Source organism: Hordeum vulgare, chromosome 3H, assembly GCF_904849725.1.
Source record: "Hordeum vulgare subsp. vulgare chromosome 3H, MorexV3_pseudomolecules_assembly, whole genome shotgun sequence".
Lineage (NCBI taxonomy): Eukaryota > Viridiplantae > Streptophyta > Magnoliopsida > Poales > Poaceae > Hordeum > Hordeum vulgare.
Genome location: NC_058520.1, coordinates 109,334,173 through 109,353,018, shown reverse-complemented (window position 1 = coordinate 109,353,018; position 18,846 = coordinate 109,334,173). Strand labels below are relative to the sequence as shown.

Sequence of the window (18,846 nt, the reverse complement as noted above, 5' to 3'; positions counted from 1 at the left end):
TGGTACGACAGTGATTTCTGGCATTCTATTACAGAGAAGTCAGTTGATAAAACCATATCTGTACTGCTTAGGATGGTAGCTGAATGAAAATTTTGCTGCTTTGGTCTACTAATTTTCTCGTGTTCCAATTTTTCTTTTCTATTCTTAGACTACACTTATAGATCCCTATCTTTTTATGATCACTTCCCTTTTCAACCCATCCCAATAATTTGAACAGACGGTTGCATCAAGAGTAGCTGAAGAAGTTGGTGTGAAACTTGGAGAAGAAGTAGGATATACAATAAGATTTGAGGATGAAACAAACCCGGTATGATCTAGGTTTCTTTTCTTGCACTGATTTTCTTTATCTGAATTCTACAGCATCATTTCGGTTTAAGGGGTTTCATACCCTATATACTCTGCTTATGCCATATACGGTTTGACAGGGCATGACCATGATAAAATTTCTCACAGATGGGGTACTGATTAGAGAAATGATGGAAGATCCTCTTCTGAGCAAATATAGGTACCATGTTATGACCCTCAATATTAGTATGACCTTAAGCTGGCACTCCCAATTGTGACAGGTCATGTTTGATCTAATTTCTGTTGTTATTGTGATTACGCATTTGTGGTGATAATTGTTGTGGAGCAAAAGCACCTTCTTCAGTCGGATTGTCCCGTACAGGTTTTACATTATTCACATACCAATCATGTTTTTCTGTTTATTTAGTGTCATTATGATAGATGAAGCTCATGAAAGATCCATTTCAACCGACATATTGCTGGGACTCTTGAAAAAGGTTCACAATTTTGAATCCGCAAGTCTGGTTTATCTTCAAGTCATCTGTGAATAATGTTTAGTTTCCCGCTTTGCATGTTTCCTTACATCAATCGACCAGATTCAACGCCTTCGGCCAGAGTTGCGCCTAATCATCTCCTCTGCAACAATTGAAGCAAGATCAATGTCAACGTTTTTCAGCAATAGGTCGGTTCCTGTCTAGTAAGAACTTGTTTCATATCCTTTCATTCTTTTGCAATTTGCTGCCATGTGCATCTTTTGCAAGAAAAAGAAGTGCAGTGCGACTACCAGGAAATCTTCAAAAAAGTGATGTAGCCAGAAAGATGGTCTATGTAAAGAAGCACAATTGGCTTTCAACTATTCCCTCCGTCCCAAAATAAGTGTCGCAAAATTTGTACTAAGTTAGTACAAATTTTATACTAGATCAACGACACTTATTTTGGGACGGAGGGAGTATATAATAAGCCTATAAGACACCTTCAGCTAGTAAAGAAGCAACAATTGCTTTTCAACTATAGTGAAATCTAATAAAAAAAAACTATAGTAAATCCTATAAGACATCTTCAGCCATCGACCATAGTAGCGAATTATTCCCAATTCTTGGTAACATTATTGCTTACAGAAGTTGCTATGTGGTACTCTCTCCTTCCCAACATATAAGGCATATAAGTTTTGTCCCAAGTCAAACTTTGTTAAGCTTGACCAAGTTAAGTTAACTCAATATGCACTTGAAGTTAGTTAGGGCCTGATCTTGAATCTTCTTTTATATTCTTTCATGCGCAGGCGGAAGAATTCATTGCTCAAGCCTGCTGATGGTTTGCCGAATCCAGAACCTGCTATACTTTCTGTTGAAGTATGTTTTCCTTGTGTCTGAAATATATAGATGGTGAATGGGTCTCCTCATTGATGAGAGTAATTTGGTTCTACTTCTACAGGGTAGAGGATACACAGTAGAAACTCATTATCTGGAAGAGCCTGTCTCAGACTACTTACAGGCTGCTGTGAATACTGTTCTTATTATTCACGAAAAGGTTAGTTGTCTTGTGCTGTGTATCAAACAATAGAGTAGGTTATTATGTGTGAGAGCCTGGCTTAATAGGAATAATAGACTACTCATATCAACAAGGAATTCCTTCTTTTCCGGGAGCTCATACGAAAAGAACTCCAAAGTTAAGCGTGCTTGGCTTGGAGCAATTCTAGGATGGGTGACCGACCGGGAAGTTGGTCCCGGGTGCGCATGAGTGAGGACAAAGTGCGCGGGAAAGACTAGTGTTGGTTTGTGGGGCCAGTCTTGATCCCACCAGGCGTAACAGGGTGTTACATTATGCTTCTTGGAATGCGTTTGATCATTTGGGAACTTTTGGTATTCTGTATATCCGAGATTACACTTGATTTTTCTGCTCCATTGATTCGTTGCATCATGTCACTCAACAGTTATTTTTTAGTTCTCATATGCTATGCTTCTTAATGAAACAAATAGTAAGTGTATTCAGATTTTCGGTGCTGCACTGCAGCTAATTTAAACTTTACTACCACTGACTTAGGGGTGGATGCCAACTGTTTTCACTACTCTGTGAGTTCAGCAGAAGTGTATGGGCAATTGCATGCTCAATCTTGTAAGCATCGAAGCTCAAATAATACATATCAGCTGCCTCACTTCTTAACATTTGTTTATAATTTCAGACAAATTTGTTAATGGAAGGAAAAGCTTATATGATCAATGTCCATCAGATAAACATACATATTCTGTTCTTTTGATAATGTTGTAGTCTTTAAGGTGAATTTGGAGCTATCATCATTCATCTTTTTAGTATAGAGTGGTAGTGTCTATTTCCATATTCTCTTTTTATATTTTATTTCCATTTTGAAGGGAAAATTACTCTTCCCATCATCCAATACTGGATACCTTTATTTTATCTTCACTCATTAACTAATTTCTGCAGGAACCACCAGGGGATATTTTGGTGTTTTTAACTGGCCAGGATGACATAGATGCTGCTCTTAAGTTGCTAAATGATGAAATTCAACATCTGGGAAAACACTATTTTGGTAACACTTTCTTTCTAAATGTTATTAGCAAAAAAAAAAATGCCGTTCTTGGAATGGATGTCTGGCCCTTGCCAATTTTGTTATCAGCTTGTGATTGCAAATTATGTTTCTAATGCATTCAGATTGCTTTGATTCTCAGATTTGGTGATTTTGCCCTTGTACTCCGGCCTTCCACGGGGAGACCAAGTAAGTGGTCCTCACTCCTCACTAGTGCTATAAGAAAATATAATTGGCACTCCATGCTGACACTATTTTGTATTCGTTGGCTTTCTAGGATCTGATCTTTGCTCCTACTTCGAAAGGGAAAAGAAAAGTTGTGATATCAACAAACATTGCCGAGACATCATTAACTCTTGAGGTACTGCATGTCTTTTCTATCAAATGCGGTGTTAACTGTGACTGATTTCTCTAAATTGTGCAGGGCGTGGTGTACGTTGTTGATAGTGGATTTTCCAAGCAGAAGTGTTATAACCCGGTACAGTCTACTGTTCCATTGCAGTACTTTAATCTGGCTGACCTGGACATACAGCTTTACTTTTATTTCTTCTTCATAGTGTTTCTTTGTGAATCCTGAAACTTGAATGCCAACAGCTGCAATGATCTTTGAATAGTGCCTTGTACATGGACATGGAGTTTTTGTTCCCGAGCTCAAATGCTCCCTCTTAAACAGTAAAATCGAAAAAATAGTAAAATTATTCAAAAAATTCTGAAATTATTTTGTGGTAAAATTTGACAAATATTTTGTATGCTTACAAAATTTCAGCTCGAAATAACATTTTTGGAAGTCGTGGCAAAAAAAAAACAAAATCGCTGCTCCAAAAATGCTAGTTTTGGATACATTTTGGACTGTTGATTTTGTTTTTTTCTCTGCGACTTCCACGAATGTTATTTCGTGATGAATTTTGGTGCGCATGTAAAACATTTGTCAAAGTTCACCACAAAAAAATTTCAGAATTTTTTGAATCATTCTATTATTTGTTTCGATTTTACTGTTCACGAGGGAGCATTTGAGCTCGGGAGTAGAATAGGACTTTCGCTTGTACATCCATCAGAAAATCCTTGATTTGGCAATCCTATATCTGTAAATTAATCCAGAAGTGTTAATTCAGGATCCATCTCTGTATTCATGACATACTTCGATGTTAACACATTCAGGCATTGTGTCATTTACCCCAAGTCTCCCACTCATTAAGCTAAGCGCGTTTAAATCTGAGATCATTTTTTTTTGGTGTAGTTCTTCTTCCATGTTTAGTCTTTTTTGTTGTAGCTTAACTCTATGTCTTGTGCAGATCTCTGACCTAGAGAGTCTAGTCGTCGCACCAATATCGAAAGCTTCTGCCAGGCAACGAGCAGGCAGAGCTGGAAGGGTACGACCTGGGAAATGCTTTAGGTATGTTGAGCAGTTTTGTTATTTAAGTGTTGGGATTTATTTTGGTGTTCGATTTTCACAATTCCTAGTTCTCAACCCAAATAGTTTCTTTGCTGAATGCTTTTTTCTTTACTATAGTGTTTCTTTTTAACATACTTAGTTTTGAATATTTTGAAAGCCAAACATTCATGTATTAAATTCTGAAGATCCAGTATTCTGCAGACTGTAATATTATTCACCTTGGTGAGATATTTTACCACATTTCGCATCTTATAATCTAATATCACCTGCAGGCTTTACACAGAGGAATATTACCTAAATGAAATGCAGTCAGATGGCATTCCAGAAATGCAAAGGTCTAACCTTGTTTCCTGCATAATACAGGTATCTTGGCCCATCTATTTCATGATTCTTTTAGTTTCATTGTAAATAAATAACTAGAGTCATATACTTACCATAACTTGCAGTTATTAACATATTATTATATTCTTATTAGTACACAGTATTTCAAACTGAACGATTTTTGCTGAATGGTATAATCATCCATTCACCGTACCTTTTGGTGCTTATGCCATACGAGGGAACTTACGTCAGTTTGTGGAGTGAGGTGTTTTGGAGCCCGAGTTCCAGTGAGCCTTTTTTTCTTGGAAAGGTCGAAATTCATTTTTAGAAGTGTGAAAAGATTCTGAAAACCATCCCATATGTATATATAGATGTATTCTACATATGTATAAAATTCCATTAGAAAATACTTTACCATGTGAGCTGCACAAAAAAGACAAATTCGTGGATTTATAGCAACAATGTATGTACTGTTTGCTATGTTCAAATCCAGGGATAGGTTTTACTTGTGTGCACATGCATAAAAACACGTATTAAATGAAAAATTATAGATACATAAATCATATCTATATGTACATGTCATAATTTTTACACTCAGATATTTTCTTTTCATTTAAAAAAAAACATGGCTCACTAGAGCCTGGAATAGAAAAAGAATTTGCGCACTTTGTGGCCTTATATGCTGATCAACTATTTTATATTAGAAGATACATACGCATGGCATATTGTTTCATGCCGAGTAATATGAATTATTTTTACTCATGTATTAAAATTCACATATGCCAATTGGCAGTTTCCAAAGTAAACTACCGGTCATTGTGAAGACATAGTTATTACTGCTAGAAAATTAGCACATTGAATAAAACACCATTACTAAGCTAATTAATAATGTAGTAGTACCTCATGTTCACCAGCACATTAATGTTAGAGCTTGTCTTCACATCTCTAAATCAACGGTGATTAAAATCGTGCATAGATATATATTATGCATTTCTTGGTAACTTTGACATTCCTTGGGCATTTGTCTTATAAATACTGTGTCAGTTCCCTGTATCATGTATAATTGCCATAGTTTGACAATGCAGCATGGTTCACTCTTGCACTTGACTTGCTGAGTCATGAAACCTGGAAAATGGCCCAGCTACCCACAAAAATGTAATTCATAGGAGGTACTATCTACATTTCTTTGAAAAATGTATGCACTGAAACATGTTCTCTAAGCTGAATATGATTGATCTAATTTCCTGACATATGTGATGTGAAGTCTTCTTGAGGTTTTTGCACGTATATAAGATTTATGAGTATTACTTAACACATCATTTATTATGTTGTGGGATGGCAGTTGAAAGCGCTAGGCATAGACAACATCTTGGGGTTTGATTGGCCAGCTTCTCCATCACCAGAGGCAATGATCCGGGCTCTCGAAATTCTATTTTCACTAGGAATCCTTGATGAAGATGCCAAACTAACAGTTCCCATTGGTTTCCAAGTTGCTGAGATGCCTCTGGTATGTGTAACTTACTACTTTTTGTCTGATAGTGCACCTATTTTTGTTTCTTCAAAGACATTTTACAGTTGGCTACTTGAACTAGTTCTAGGGGTAAATCTTGCTGTAGTACTGACTAATGAGGCAGTCCTGTCATGACAGCCGAGTCAACTCAATTTGTCACGAGTTTGGGACGTGTGAGTTAGGAAATTTCGCCAGCCAGCTTTATTTTGGCAGTTTATCTCTAAATATCAGAACTTAATGTTATACTTCTCGCAAAGAATTGCACAAGCATAAAAATCTTGCGTGAAAAGTTCAAATTCCGACCAGTGACATGCCCATTCTCACCGAGAAAAAATGTTACAACCCATTTGATGGTAACTGCAGTGGCTAAGAATTTGGACTTGTGGTTTACCAAAATCATGAAGCAAGTACAGTTCAAAAAAAAATCATGAAGCAAGTAGCGACTAGAATGGTGCTAGATCTTTGTCTACAAACATGATAAAGTAATCGTGGTTGAATGAATTATTTATGCCATATACTCGTATGATGAAAGATACTCAAATTTAAATAGGACTAACATAATTAAGGTCGGTGTGACCTGAGTGAAACAGTAATTCGAATGGGAAAAAAGATATGCATCACACACACACACACACACACAAGAATGTCGCTGATATATTTTTGCCTTGCCATTTAGGTTCAAATAGTAATTTAAGTGTTTTGCTATTAAAGAGGAGTTGGTGGTCGTTCGTCCACACCCTCTCTCCCCTTCTCACAAACCAGACATGTGGTCTTTCAATAATCCCACGTTTTTTCCATCCCACATGGTCCAACATCCCACACCCTTTGTCAAACCCCTCATTCTGCAACAATAGATTTTCCGGATTTCCTCTAGGCGCCGTTGTCGAGATCGTTTTTCCCGTTGAATCAATTTTTTTTCTGTGATTCCCCTCCCGTTACTTGATTTTAGGCCCGTAGAATCATTGTATAAAAGCAACTCCATGTCCATCTCAGTGACGAAACGCTTCAAAGCAGTTGAAGTCTTTCTATGGTCCCTTGCTTCCCCATCGTCCTTCAAGCAGCCCCACCCCCATTGTCAGTGCACTAAAGTTTGGGCCTTTAGTACCCCTTACTTGTGCACGGGCAGTTGTAGCCACGCCGCGGCAAGGCTTGCCGGGGGACAGCGGAAGGCAAACACAAAGACGTCAAGTCAACAACCGGAAGACTGAAGACCAAAGGCTGGGATCCCGACAAGATCCTTGCCGGGGGAGCTAGCGAAGCCCCGGCAAGACGTGCTCCCGGCAAGATCCCAATCCGTCATCGCTCTAGCGCAGCGACCAACTGTCTTTTTCCTTGATACGTGTCGATCCTCCAGGATACGTGTCGAGGCATTAGCGATGGCGTAGAGTTAAGCAGCGCCGATGGGACGGATCTCTGTCCCGTGTCACAGAAGGTGTTGGAGCCTGACGGAGCATTTAATGCGCCTGCCCTGAGCATCAGTAAGCACAGTAAACACTGTGCGCCCCGTGTGCGCCCTGTTCGCCTCGTTGGTGACCCCTTTGGCATATAAAAGGAGGCCCAAGGCGTAGCTTAGAGGGGCATCTACTATCCACCAGCTAATGATAAACTCCCAAACCTTAGACTCTTCGAAGGCTAGGGTTCTTAGACTTTCAAGGGTTTTAGGCTCTCAGTACGTAGTTGTTGTGTATCGCACAACGCTCCTGGGGCCAGAACTCAGAAACACTCAATACACATAAAGCAGGAGTAGGGTTTTACGCTTCTCAGCGGCCCGAACCTGGGTAAAACTCCCCTCGCGCTTGATCGTTGGTTCTGCTCTTGGTGCAATCCACTCCCCTCGCCGAACCGTAAAGGGATCCACACGATCCCATAGGTGTCGTGTTTCGTTTCCCCGACACCCATGCTTCCATCTGACCATCTTCTCTGTTGCCGCATCCTTAAGGCGATCAATGCTGATACCAGCCACCTCCGTCCTTTTCAAGCCATCAAATCCAAACCTCATCAACCACCGCCTCCTGTCGACACTGCCAGTCAACTCAGCATCTGGCAAGTGGGGGTTCTCGACACGGTCTAGGATCTGAGCTCATGTCATTGCGCAAATGTAGGAGACCATCCCAGATGTGAGTACGACTACAGTCTCGCTCAAGCGAAGGACTGGTGTGTGTGTGTGTCCGGGGGGGGGGGGGGGGTGGTCTCCCCAGAGTTACATGTCGATGGAGGGGGTGGGGCAAGGTGGAGCGCCGTCTGTCGTGGTAACGATTCCGACAATAGAAAGGGGTAGGATAATGGAGCACGATCTATCGAGATGCACATGGGTGACACGGTGGTTTTAGCGAGTTTGGGCCTCTCATAATGGAGATAACAACCCTACGTCTCGTGCTCCGGAGAGGCTTTGTTTTATCTGTCATGGACATGAGTTACATGGTATAGAGAGAGGCAGAGCTCCATGGAAAGAATGAGCCCGCAGGGGGAGAAGAAGCTGGTCCTTGAGCTATGTGGTGGAGGGTGGCTTATATAGAGTGCGCCACCCCCTCACCTCTTATGTTACAAGATGGGGCATTGATGCCATAATGTCAGTCCACTACAGAACCTCCTCTATGCTGTTAGGAAGTATTAGTATTAGTCTAGGAGTCCTTATTAGTCTATGTTTACTTTCCTTGCACCTCAAGTCATGTGTAATATATATATATGCCCCTTGGGCCTTCAATACATATAAGTTGCTTTCCTAACATGGTATTAGAGCTTAGGTTATTTTTTTCGGGCACCGCAACTCGCCCTCCCGATCGATCCCCGCGGGCCTCCCCGCTCAATCTCCTTTCGTCCTGCTGGATCGAAGCCTGGGAACCACCTCGTCGTCGTCCGGTTCGTCCAAACCCGGTCGAGATCGAGGCGAGGAAGCAGGGGGGCAGGGCAACGGCATATGGGGAAGGGATGATGGGGAAGAGGGAGGCCACGACGGCGGCTGGAATGCGGGACAAAGACCCATGGCTCGGCACGACGCACTGGATCCCGCCGGCCCCCGCGGGTCTTTGTCCCCGGCTGCTGCAGATCAGGCCGGATCCCACCGGCCCCTGCCGGATCTCTCGACGCCGCCGCAGGCCCGCTCTCACCTGGATCCAGCCGCTCCAGGTCGCGCCGCCTCCACTCCAGGTCGCGCCGCCCCATCTCCCGCCGCTCCAGGTTGCGCCGCCTCATCTCTCGCCGCTCCAGGTCGCGCCGCCGGACGATGGCCCTGCTCCTGGACTCCCCATCTCCTACCGCTGGAGCGGCTCCAGGTCGCGGCCACGCAGCTTGATGGATCTCGCGAGGAGCAGTCAATGTGCATGCAGCTTGATGATCTTCGTCCGGTGTACCTGTTGCTACCTGGTTCCTCTTGCTGTGTGGTGTTGCGTTCGCCATCTTCGTCCGGTGTACCTGCTGCTACCTGGTTCCTCTTGCTGCGTAGTGCTGCGTTCGCTCATGCATGCTAGCTGCTGCCTTTCCGTCACGTACGTGGCTACGTACGTGGCTGGCGGCGTGCTAGCTTCTGCTCCGTTCCTATTTTGATTTCAACAACAATAATAAAAAAAAGTACAATGTCTTCTGCATACATGATGGATTTTGCATCTTTGTGTCGTGTATGCTTCCTAGCTTTTAGCTTCCTTGTTTTCCGCTGCGTCCACCAAATCCGTTGATATTTTGTGTTTTCTCACGTCATGCGAGTCCACCATACCTTAGTCTGTCAGGCTTTCTCCGGTCCTGATCCTTTTTTTATACAACTTTTGTGGTCTATTTGCCCTTGTTGTTTTCTGTAGGATTTTCTGGACTTCTTTTGCATTGTCGATCTACGTCCATTGTGCATTATCTGCCGAGCTTCTTTCGCCGACGGTTGTCGTGGACTATGATTTTCCGTGCAATGCTTTATTCTCTTGATGTGTCATCTTCTTTTGACAACCCATCTTCTCTTGATACTTATGTTGTATCTTCAAGTGATGCGGTGTCTTTCTCTGATGTGCCATCTCTTCGGTGTCTTCCTCTTGATGTGCCATCTTCTTTTGATAACCCATCTTCTCTTGATACTTAACTTGTATCTTCAAGTACTGCGGTGTCTACCTCTGATGTGCCATCTCTTCGTTATCTCCTTCGGCGACTCGACAAGTTTTGAAGACTCTTCATGCTACGATGACACTCTCAAGACACGGATTTGGATTATCATTTTTTTTAGTATTACACTTCTTCAAATGCAATGCTATTGCATATGCTTTGCATTTGAGAGGGGGTGTTAGGAAGTATTAGTATTAGTCTAGGAGTCCTTATTAGTCTATGTTTACTTTCCTTGCACCTCAAGTCATGTGTAATATATATATATATATATATATATATATATATATATATATATATATATATATGCCCCTTGGGCCTTCAATACAGATAAATTGCTTTCCTAACATATGCTTCGACTGCCTTGCCTACTGTTGGTATTTGCATACCCGAGTGAGTCATACGGACGAGTGGTTGATTGTCATCCGAGTGGATGGATGTACTTGTCCGAGTGGATCCGTACCGAGAGGATTAGATGTTGTCGCGATCCAGTCGGAATTTCCCTTGTAGTCCTTAAACTAATAATGAGGTGCCCTTGGGTAGGACGTATAGGTCAGGCCTATGACCCTACCCTAGGGCAATATCCCCGTCATTAGCCCCCGAATGGATTAGGGTCCAAGTGGTGAAGGTGTCGATGTAAATCTTGTAGCAGCAGACCGAACTTGAACGTGCTTCAGGGCCTTGCAGAATTGTGCGTCGATTGAAGTCTTCATCATTCGCCCTGATTGATTCCGTTGAGTAGTACGTCTGAGTGAACTTGAGAATTGAAGTAGATCCGAGTGACCAACATGATCTTGAGACTCTGACTGATTGCTAGTAGTTGGTTGGAGTCTGTTGAATCTGTTGAACTTGAATGTTGTTGGTGGACCTGACCAAGCAGAATGTTTCTTTTTTGTATTTCTCTTCCAGTGGGGGCACGCTCAGTGCACCCACTGGGTGTAGTCCCCGAGCCTCTGTCGGACTAGATGAGTCCGGCAGAGGGCTTAAGTCTTCCAGTGCTCGCATGTTGAATGTTTGTTGAATCTGCATTATGTGATTTCTGGATCAAAGTCAAGTCTCCGAGTGTATTTTTTAACTTAGGCGATACGGGGTCGCGGCTAAGTTCTCGAGTGTGGAGCGTGTCTGTACTCGGAGTAGTTTTTAACTTAGGCGATACGGAGTCGCAGCTAAGCCCCCGAGTGTGGAGCGTGTCGGCACTCAGAGTTGTTTTTAATTTAGGCGATACGAAGTCGCAGCTAAGCCCCGAGTGTGGAGCGTGTCCGTACTCGAAGTAGTTTTAACTTAGGCGATACGGAATCGCAGCTAAGCCGAGCGATGGCGCGCAGGGTGGCCGAGTGATGAAGACGTGCCACACGGAGTGGCGATGCGCGGGGCATCCGAGTGAGGTAGATGAGTCCGGCTGAGTAGCAACGCGCGGGGCGACCAAATGATGTATGTCGAGGAGGCGTCCGACCCACTGACGGCACGCGGGGCGGCCGTGTCCACTATGTCATCGAAGGGGCTTCCGAACACGTGAAAACGCACGAATGATCATTGCGGCGACTGAGCCTGAGTAACGACGAAGATGGCGCACAGATGCGTCGAGTGATCGTGTAACCTGTGTATGAAAAATAGCACAAGCCAGCATAAACATTTATGAAAGTAATTTGATCTTTTCTGAAATAGTTTGTGTAAATAACACCCATAGACACCCAGTGGGTGTGCCAGGTGCTTGTACTTGTGCATGATCCGACTGTACTTATGCAACTGAGGGATCCGACTGAACTCGTTTGAGTACTGGACCCAAACGAAGCGGAAGTGAAGTGTTCCCACATAAAAATAAACAACCAAGCGCAGAGGTACGCTCGGAGGCGTGGCCTCCGAGTGAACGTCGTGTGCTACTTCCTCGACACTCGGTGATGCGGAAACAATCATTTAATTGAATGTAGCGTATGAAGAATGACTTAGCTGTCTGATGGCGCAGGAGTGGCCGAGTGATGAAGGAGCGTCCCACTGAGTAACGGTGCACGGAGCGGCCGAGTGACGGCGCGCGGGGCGACCGAGTGTCGAAGGAGCATCCAGTCGAGTGGCGATGCGTGGAGCTGCCGAATGACGACGTGTCTCGTCGAGTGGTGATGCGCGGGGCGATCGAGTGACGAAGGAGCATCTAGTCGAGTGAAGGAGCGTCCAGTCGAGTGGCGATGCGTGGACCTGCCGAGTGACGAAGGAGCGTTCAGTTGAGTGATGGTGCGCGGAGCGTCCGGTCGAGTGACGGCGCGCGGGGCGACCGAGTGTCGAAGGAGCATCCAGTCGAGTGGCGATGCGCGGGGCTGCCGAATGACGACGACGTGTCTCGTCGAGTGGTGATGCGCGGGGCGATCGAGTGACGAAGGAGCGTCCGGTCGAGTGGCGGTGCACGGAGCGACCGAGTGACGAAGGAGCGTCCAGTCGAGTGGCGATGCGCGGAGCTGCCGAGTGATGAAGGAGCGTCCAGTTGAGTGACGACGCGCGGAGCGGCCGAGCGACGAAGGAGCGTGTCGCCGAGTAACGGCGTGCGGAGCAGCCGAGCGACGAAGGAGCGTCTCGCCGAGTGATGGTGAGCGGAGCGGTCAAGTAAAGGCGCGCGGGGCAGCCGAGTCGAGAATGTTGTCGTGGAGGCGCCCGACCAAGTGACGGCGCGCGGAGCGATCGAGTCTAGCATGTCGTCGAGAATGACAGACAGAGGCGTCGAGGTAGCCTGTGTATGAGATATAACACAAGCTAACATAAAAAATTCTCGAACTAATTTAATGTTTGTTGAAATGATTCGTCTAAATTGCACCCATAGACACCCGCTGGGTGTGCCAGGTGCTTGCTGATCAAAACCAGCAAGAGTCTAAAGGGTGAAGGATCCGACTGAACTTGTGAAAGTGAAGGATCCGACATGAAGATAAAGAACCGAGCGCAGAAGTACATTCGGTGGCGTGGCCTCTGAGTGAACGTCATATGCAACTTACTTGACACTCGGTAATGCATAAATAATTATTTAACTGAATGCAGTGTGTGAAGAATGTCTTAGCTGTGTAATGACGCGCGGGGCGGTTGAGTGAAGTAGATGCATCCGTCGGAATGGCGGCGCGCGGGGCGGCCGAGTGACGATGGAGTGGCGATGCGCAGAGTTGCTGAATGATAAAGACGCGTCCGGCAGAGTGATGGCACGCGGGACGGCCGAGTGTCGATGGAGCGTTTAGTAGATTGACGGCGCGTGGGGCAGTCGAGATGATGTAGGTGCGCTCAGCCGAGTGATGACGCATGAGGCGGCCGGATGATGTAGGCGCGTTGAGCAGAGTGGCGACGCGCGGAGTGGTAGAGTGATGGTGCGCGGAGCGACCGAGTGATGACGACGCGTCCAGCTGAGTGGCGACGCGCGGGGCGTCCGAGTGACCGTGAAACCTGTGTATGAAAAATAGCACAAGCTGAAGTAAAATTTTCTCAAAGTAATATGAGTTTGCTGAAGTGATTTGTGTAAATAAAACCCATTTGCACCCGCTGGGTGTGCCAGGTGATTGCTAGTTCGGAAAAAGCAAGAGTCTAAAAGAGTGGAGGATCGGACTGAACTCGTTTGAGTTCTGGACCCAAATAAAGCAGAAGTGAAGTGTTTCGACATGAAAATAAACAATTGGCTTACATTCGGTAATACGGAAATAACTATTTAATTTAATGCAGTCTATGAAGAATGACTTAGCCGTCTGACAGCGCACGAGCGACTGAGTGATGAAGACGTGTTCCACCGAGTGGTAACGTGTGGGGCGGCCGAGTGATGAAGACGCGTCTGGCTGAGCGACAGCGCGCGGGACGGTCAAATGATGAAGATGCGTCCGATTGAGCGACCGCGCACGCGGCGGCCGAATGATGAAGACGCATCCGGTTGAGTGACGATGCACGGAGCGAGTGGCGACGCGTGGGGCAGCCGACTGATGAAGGTGTGTCTCGCCGAGTGACGACGCGCGGGGTAATGACGCAAAGAACGACCGACTGTTGCAGACGCGCTCCGTGGGGTGATAGCGTGCAGGGCAGCCGAGTGATGGAGACGCGTCCAACTGAGTGACGATGCACGGGACGACCATGTGACAGAGGCGCGTCGAGGGGAGAGACGAGGCACGGTGCGATAGAGTGCCTGCACATTAATCATCTGGCTGGAAATGCCATTTAAATAAACTGAACGTTTTAGCTATCATGTGGACGTTTAGTTGTCTGTGTGACGGGTCTCTTAGCATGTCAAGATAATCTGGTTGGGAGCTAACCGAGTGACCCTATAAGTTAGCAAATACTCCCTCCGTCCAGAAATACTTGTCCTAAAAATGAATATAATAAATGTATCTATAACTAAAATAAGTCTAGATACATTCATCTTTAGGACAAGTATTTCCGGACGGAGGGAGTATAACCTTATGCTGGACAAAAAGCCCCGTGCATTGATGCTAATTGGCTGCATTAAAGGTTGGATAGTTGTATATGCATGCATGCACAAATTAATTGGCGTGGAACGGTGGAAACCGAAAGATAAGCAATTAACTTGTGGAAGGAAAGGAAGTAAATACTCCATGCGTTTGTCCTTACTATGACAAGCGTTGGAGATTCCTCACCAATTAGCCGATTAATGAGGCGGTCAATCAACTCTTCCTAGAGTTATGAGTCCACGTCCTTCCGTTACTTTTCCTGAATGCAATGAATCAAGGAGGGAGGTGAGTGTTAGATCAAACCGGTCAGCTGCGGAGGCACACTGATGCGTTCTGCTCGTGCGCGGTCAACGCACAGGACGAGCGGCACGCGGGACGTCGGACGGCGCAGCCAAGGGCGAGGCCACACGACGTGTTACACGAGCACTAGTGGACGTGTTTCGCTGTCCGAGGAGCCGGAGTTGTGCGCCGGTTGGCCGAGCACAGGCAGACGGGCCTCGCCACCCGATGAACCGGTCGAGCGCCGTCGTCGTACTACGCCGCCCGAGGAACCTGGACGAGCTTTTAACAGCCATGCGTGTGTGGTCGTTCGTCGATGGCATCGCAGACAAAGCCGAAGGGGACGACGATGAGGCGGATGACGTCGGTGGCCGCGCGTGACGATGATGAGGCGACGACGTCGGTGGCCGCGCTTAACGATGATGAGGCGACGACGTCGGTGGCTGCGCGTGACGACGACGAGGCGGATGACGCCGGTGGCTGTGTGTGACGATGATGAGGTGGACGACACTGGTGGTTGAAGAAATAACCATCTGCATCATGGCTCGATAGATGCCAGGCCCCACGGTGGGCGCCAACTGTCGTGGCAACGGTTCCGACAATAGAAAGGGGGTGGATAACGGAGCACGATCTATCGAGATGCACATGGGTGACACGGTGGTTTTAGCGAGTTCGGGCATCTCACAGTGGAGATAACAACCCTACGTCTCGTGCTCCGGAGAGGCTTTGTTTTATCTGTCATGGACATGAGTTACATGGTATAGAAAGAGGCAGAGCTTCAGGGAAAGAATGAGCCCGCAGGGGAGAAGAAGCTGGTCCTTGAGCTATGTGGTGGGGGGTGGCTTATATAGAGTGCGCCACCCCCTCACCTCTTATGTTACAAGATGGGGCATTGATGCCATAATGTCAGTCCACTACAGAACCTCCTCTATGCTTCGACTGCCTTGCCGGTTGTTGGTATTTGCATACCCGAGTGAGTTATACGGCCGAGTGGTTGACTGTCATCTGAGTGGATGGAATGTACTTGTCCGAGTGGATCCGTACCGAGAGGATTAGATGTTGTCGCGATCCAGTCGAAATTTCCCTTGTAGTCCTTAAACTAATAATGAGGCGCCCTTGGGTAGGACGTATAGGTCAGGCCTATGACCCTACCCTAGGGCAATATCCCCGTCACCGTCGAAACCTGGGAAGCCAATGGGCACAGTTAGAAGATGTGCATATGGCGTCCTCGATAGCAGCGTCGCATCTCGGCTGCAGCTTCACCAGAGCTGCCCCACAAAAACTAAGGTGGAAAAAAGTTCCAGAGAAACTGTAGTCCAGTTCTTTTCGGCTCCTATCCCCCACTCTCTATTTGCTCATTTTCTTACTGATCCACATCTCACATTCAACAATTGATTACAACAACATGCGATGGTATTCACATCTGAAGGAAAAAAAAAATCTTTTTAACAAGATTCAACAAGCATGTGCATACATCATATAATATCTTATCATAAAGTTCTTTTGCCAACAACTTAATCACGAGTTACTCTGCTGAACGTGCTCAATGTCTATCGGATATCATGTGAAATTATGCTGCTATGTTGACCATTTACTAGCAGGATTTCATGTTTTTCCATACTTCTGCAAGCCTACTCTGTTATACATTTGCACTTGTACTGTTTTTGTATGTACATCTGGTTTACGTACATTTTGGTGAATACTGTTCTCTTGTCAAGTCAAGAGGTTCCTGCTGTTTGATTTTCTGCAGGACCCCATGATCTCAAAAATGATCTTGTCAGCAAATGATTTTGGATGCTCTGACGAGATATTGACAATAGCAGCATTTCTGTCTGTTCAGGTTAAGATTTGTGTCTGATATACCCTTCATTTTCTTGTGCTATTTTAATCTTTGAATTGTTCTGACAACCGCCAATTTACAGTCTGTGTGGGTTTCTATGCGGGGAGTGAAGAAGGAATTTGATGAGGCCAAACTTCGGTTTGCTGCTGCTGAGGTTTGCAGGATTAACTTGCTGCCTAATATCTTCAGTTACACAGGAACCCTGATGTTACTTTGCTGCTTTCTTTACAGAATACCTAGCTGTTAATATTTGAAAACTAGACCGACAGGGACTAGCCATTGTGTTTTTTGTTAATCAAGTAGAGACAACCATGAGGCACCCCCTACAGAGCACATGGCTTGAATGTTGGGTTGTGGGCTGGGCACGCCGCCACGCCCACACCTCTAGCAAACTGTTCGACTCCCTGTTGTCTCAAAAAAAAACTTAACTGTTAATATTGTCATTTATTTTGGTGCTTAGTGTGGCCAGCTGCAATGTGATACCCATATACCACAGAAGAGGAATATCATGTTACTAAGTATTCCCTCCGTTCCTAAAAATAAGTATTTTTAGAGATTCCAACATGGACTACATACGGAGCAAAATGAGTGAATATACACTCTAAAATATGTCTATATACATCCAGTACTAGCTTACTGGTTGTAAGCCCATAATGATCAATGATGAAAGCGTTTAGAGATCTCAAGCGTTTAAGCAGAATAACCATTAAGGATTTTGCTGAAATCTGAAAACGAGAGAAATTGTTTAGCCTCGTCTACTTTAGGAACTTGATCATGAGTTAACTGAAATGAAAACAAGGATTATACTCCCTCCGTTCCTAAATACTCCCTCCGTCCCAAAATAAGTGTCTCAACTTTGTACTAGCTCTAATACAAAGCTGTACTAAGCTTGAGACAGTTATTTTGGGACGGAGGGAGTATAAGTCTTTTTAGAGATTTCAATATGAACTACATATGGTGATAGACTGGCTAGTTCTGGAACAAATTATTTTGGGTAACTCAAGATTAGTGTTATGGAAACTTAAGAACCTGGATCATGAAAATGCATACGACCAGCACCATTCCTATTTAAGAGCCTCCTTCCCTATGTTCTGCACATGCATGTGCAAACTGTCAGAACTCAGAAGTATGCATATTAAGAGCATATCCAATAGCTTGAGTTATCAGAAATTATTTGAATGGAGTGTGTCTAAATCGTTCAATGGAAATGAGATAGGAGTAATAAATAAGTTTGCTCTCTCTTTGCACCTTGGAGCTTATGCAAGGGTTTGTTGGTTCAAGTTAATACAACTTTGCTCTCTCTCATTTATTCTATGCCACATCATCACATATCCTATGCGGCGAAATTTATCAACAACTATCATACAACTATTGGGGATGCCCTAATTATATCTGCTCTTGGTTGCTTTTTCATCTTTGCCAATGGTCTTGACTCTTGTATTTTATGTTGTATCGCAGGGTGATCATGTAACATTCCTGAATATCTACAAAGGATTTCACCAGTCTGGAAAATCTAGTCAGTGGTGTTACAAGAACTTTTTGAATCACCAAGCACTGGTCTGTTTTTGTTGTATAAAGACACCATTTTTTAATTAAGAATATGCACATATTCAAAGCTATGTTATTTTTCTTTGTTGCACACATTCATTTTGAACAACATTTTGTGCTCTTTGCTGCAGAAGAAGGTCATTGAAATCAGGGCACAACTTGTCAGGGTTATGAAGAGGTTTGGCATACAACTGAAATCCTGTGACAGAGATATGCAGGTAGGATCTTTCCAGTTTTTTTTCTTGAACACACATTGAACATTTTTATTTGGAGAAGCAGGCCGAGAAGGCACGGAAACTCACAGGGTAAAATGGAAAACAAATTACCGGAAAAAAAGCCTGGGCTACTAAAAGTCAAAACAAAACCTATGCTAAGCTATGAAGACAGGAAGGCAAAAAGGAGCAAACAGGCCTATAATGCAGCAGTAACCTTTTGAAGAACTTGTCTCTCGTGAGCTTACATTGTTTCATGCACCAACCAGTAGAACCCAAGTAATTCTTCTATTGAAATTGCGAAAGCCGAGACTTGAACCCAAGCCAAGACCTCCTGACTCTGCTACTATTGAGTTTCATCCACCAACTATTAGAACGAAAAATCCGAACTGATGGGGAAGGTTGTGCAATCAACATATAC

The 18,846-nt window shown here is 44.7% G+C and overlaps 1 protein-coding gene across 3 annotated transcripts in view; it reads left to right on the top strand.

Moving 5' to 3' along the window:
- The window catches only part of LOC123443153 (probable pre-mRNA-splicing factor ATP-dependent RNA helicase DEAH9), a 42,345-nt gene that overhangs the window by 2,012 nt on the left and 21,487 nt on the right, over window positions 1-18,846 (top strand). For all 3 annotated transcript variants that reach the window (XM_045119437.1, XM_045119438.1, XM_045119436.1), the window contains exons 4-20: window positions 218-307; window positions 426-505; window positions 713-782; window positions 882-967; window positions 1,565-1,634; window positions 1,717-1,812; window positions 2,725-2,830; window positions 2,970-3,016; window positions 3,105-3,188; window positions 3,252-3,305; window positions 4,120-4,220; window positions 4,493-4,583; window positions 5,884-6,048; window positions 16,576-16,665; window positions 16,748-16,819; window positions 18,124-18,222; window positions 18,345-18,431. In XM_045119437.1, the coding sequence (XP_044975372.1) occupies window positions 218-307; window positions 426-505; window positions 713-782; window positions 882-967; window positions 1,565-1,634; window positions 1,717-1,812; window positions 2,725-2,830; window positions 2,970-3,016; window positions 3,105-3,188; window positions 3,252-3,305; window positions 4,120-4,220; window positions 4,493-4,583; window positions 5,884-6,048; window positions 16,576-16,665; window positions 16,748-16,819; window positions 18,124-18,222; window positions 18,345-18,431 (1,488 nt within the window). The remainder of the gene's footprint in view (window positions 1-217; window positions 308-425; window positions 506-712; window positions 783-881; window positions 968-1,564; window positions 1,635-1,716; window positions 1,813-2,724; window positions 2,831-2,969; window positions 3,017-3,104; window positions 3,189-3,251; window positions 3,306-4,119; window positions 4,221-4,492; window positions 4,584-5,883; window positions 6,049-16,575; window positions 16,666-16,747; window positions 16,820-18,123; window positions 18,223-18,344; window positions 18,432-18,846) is intronic.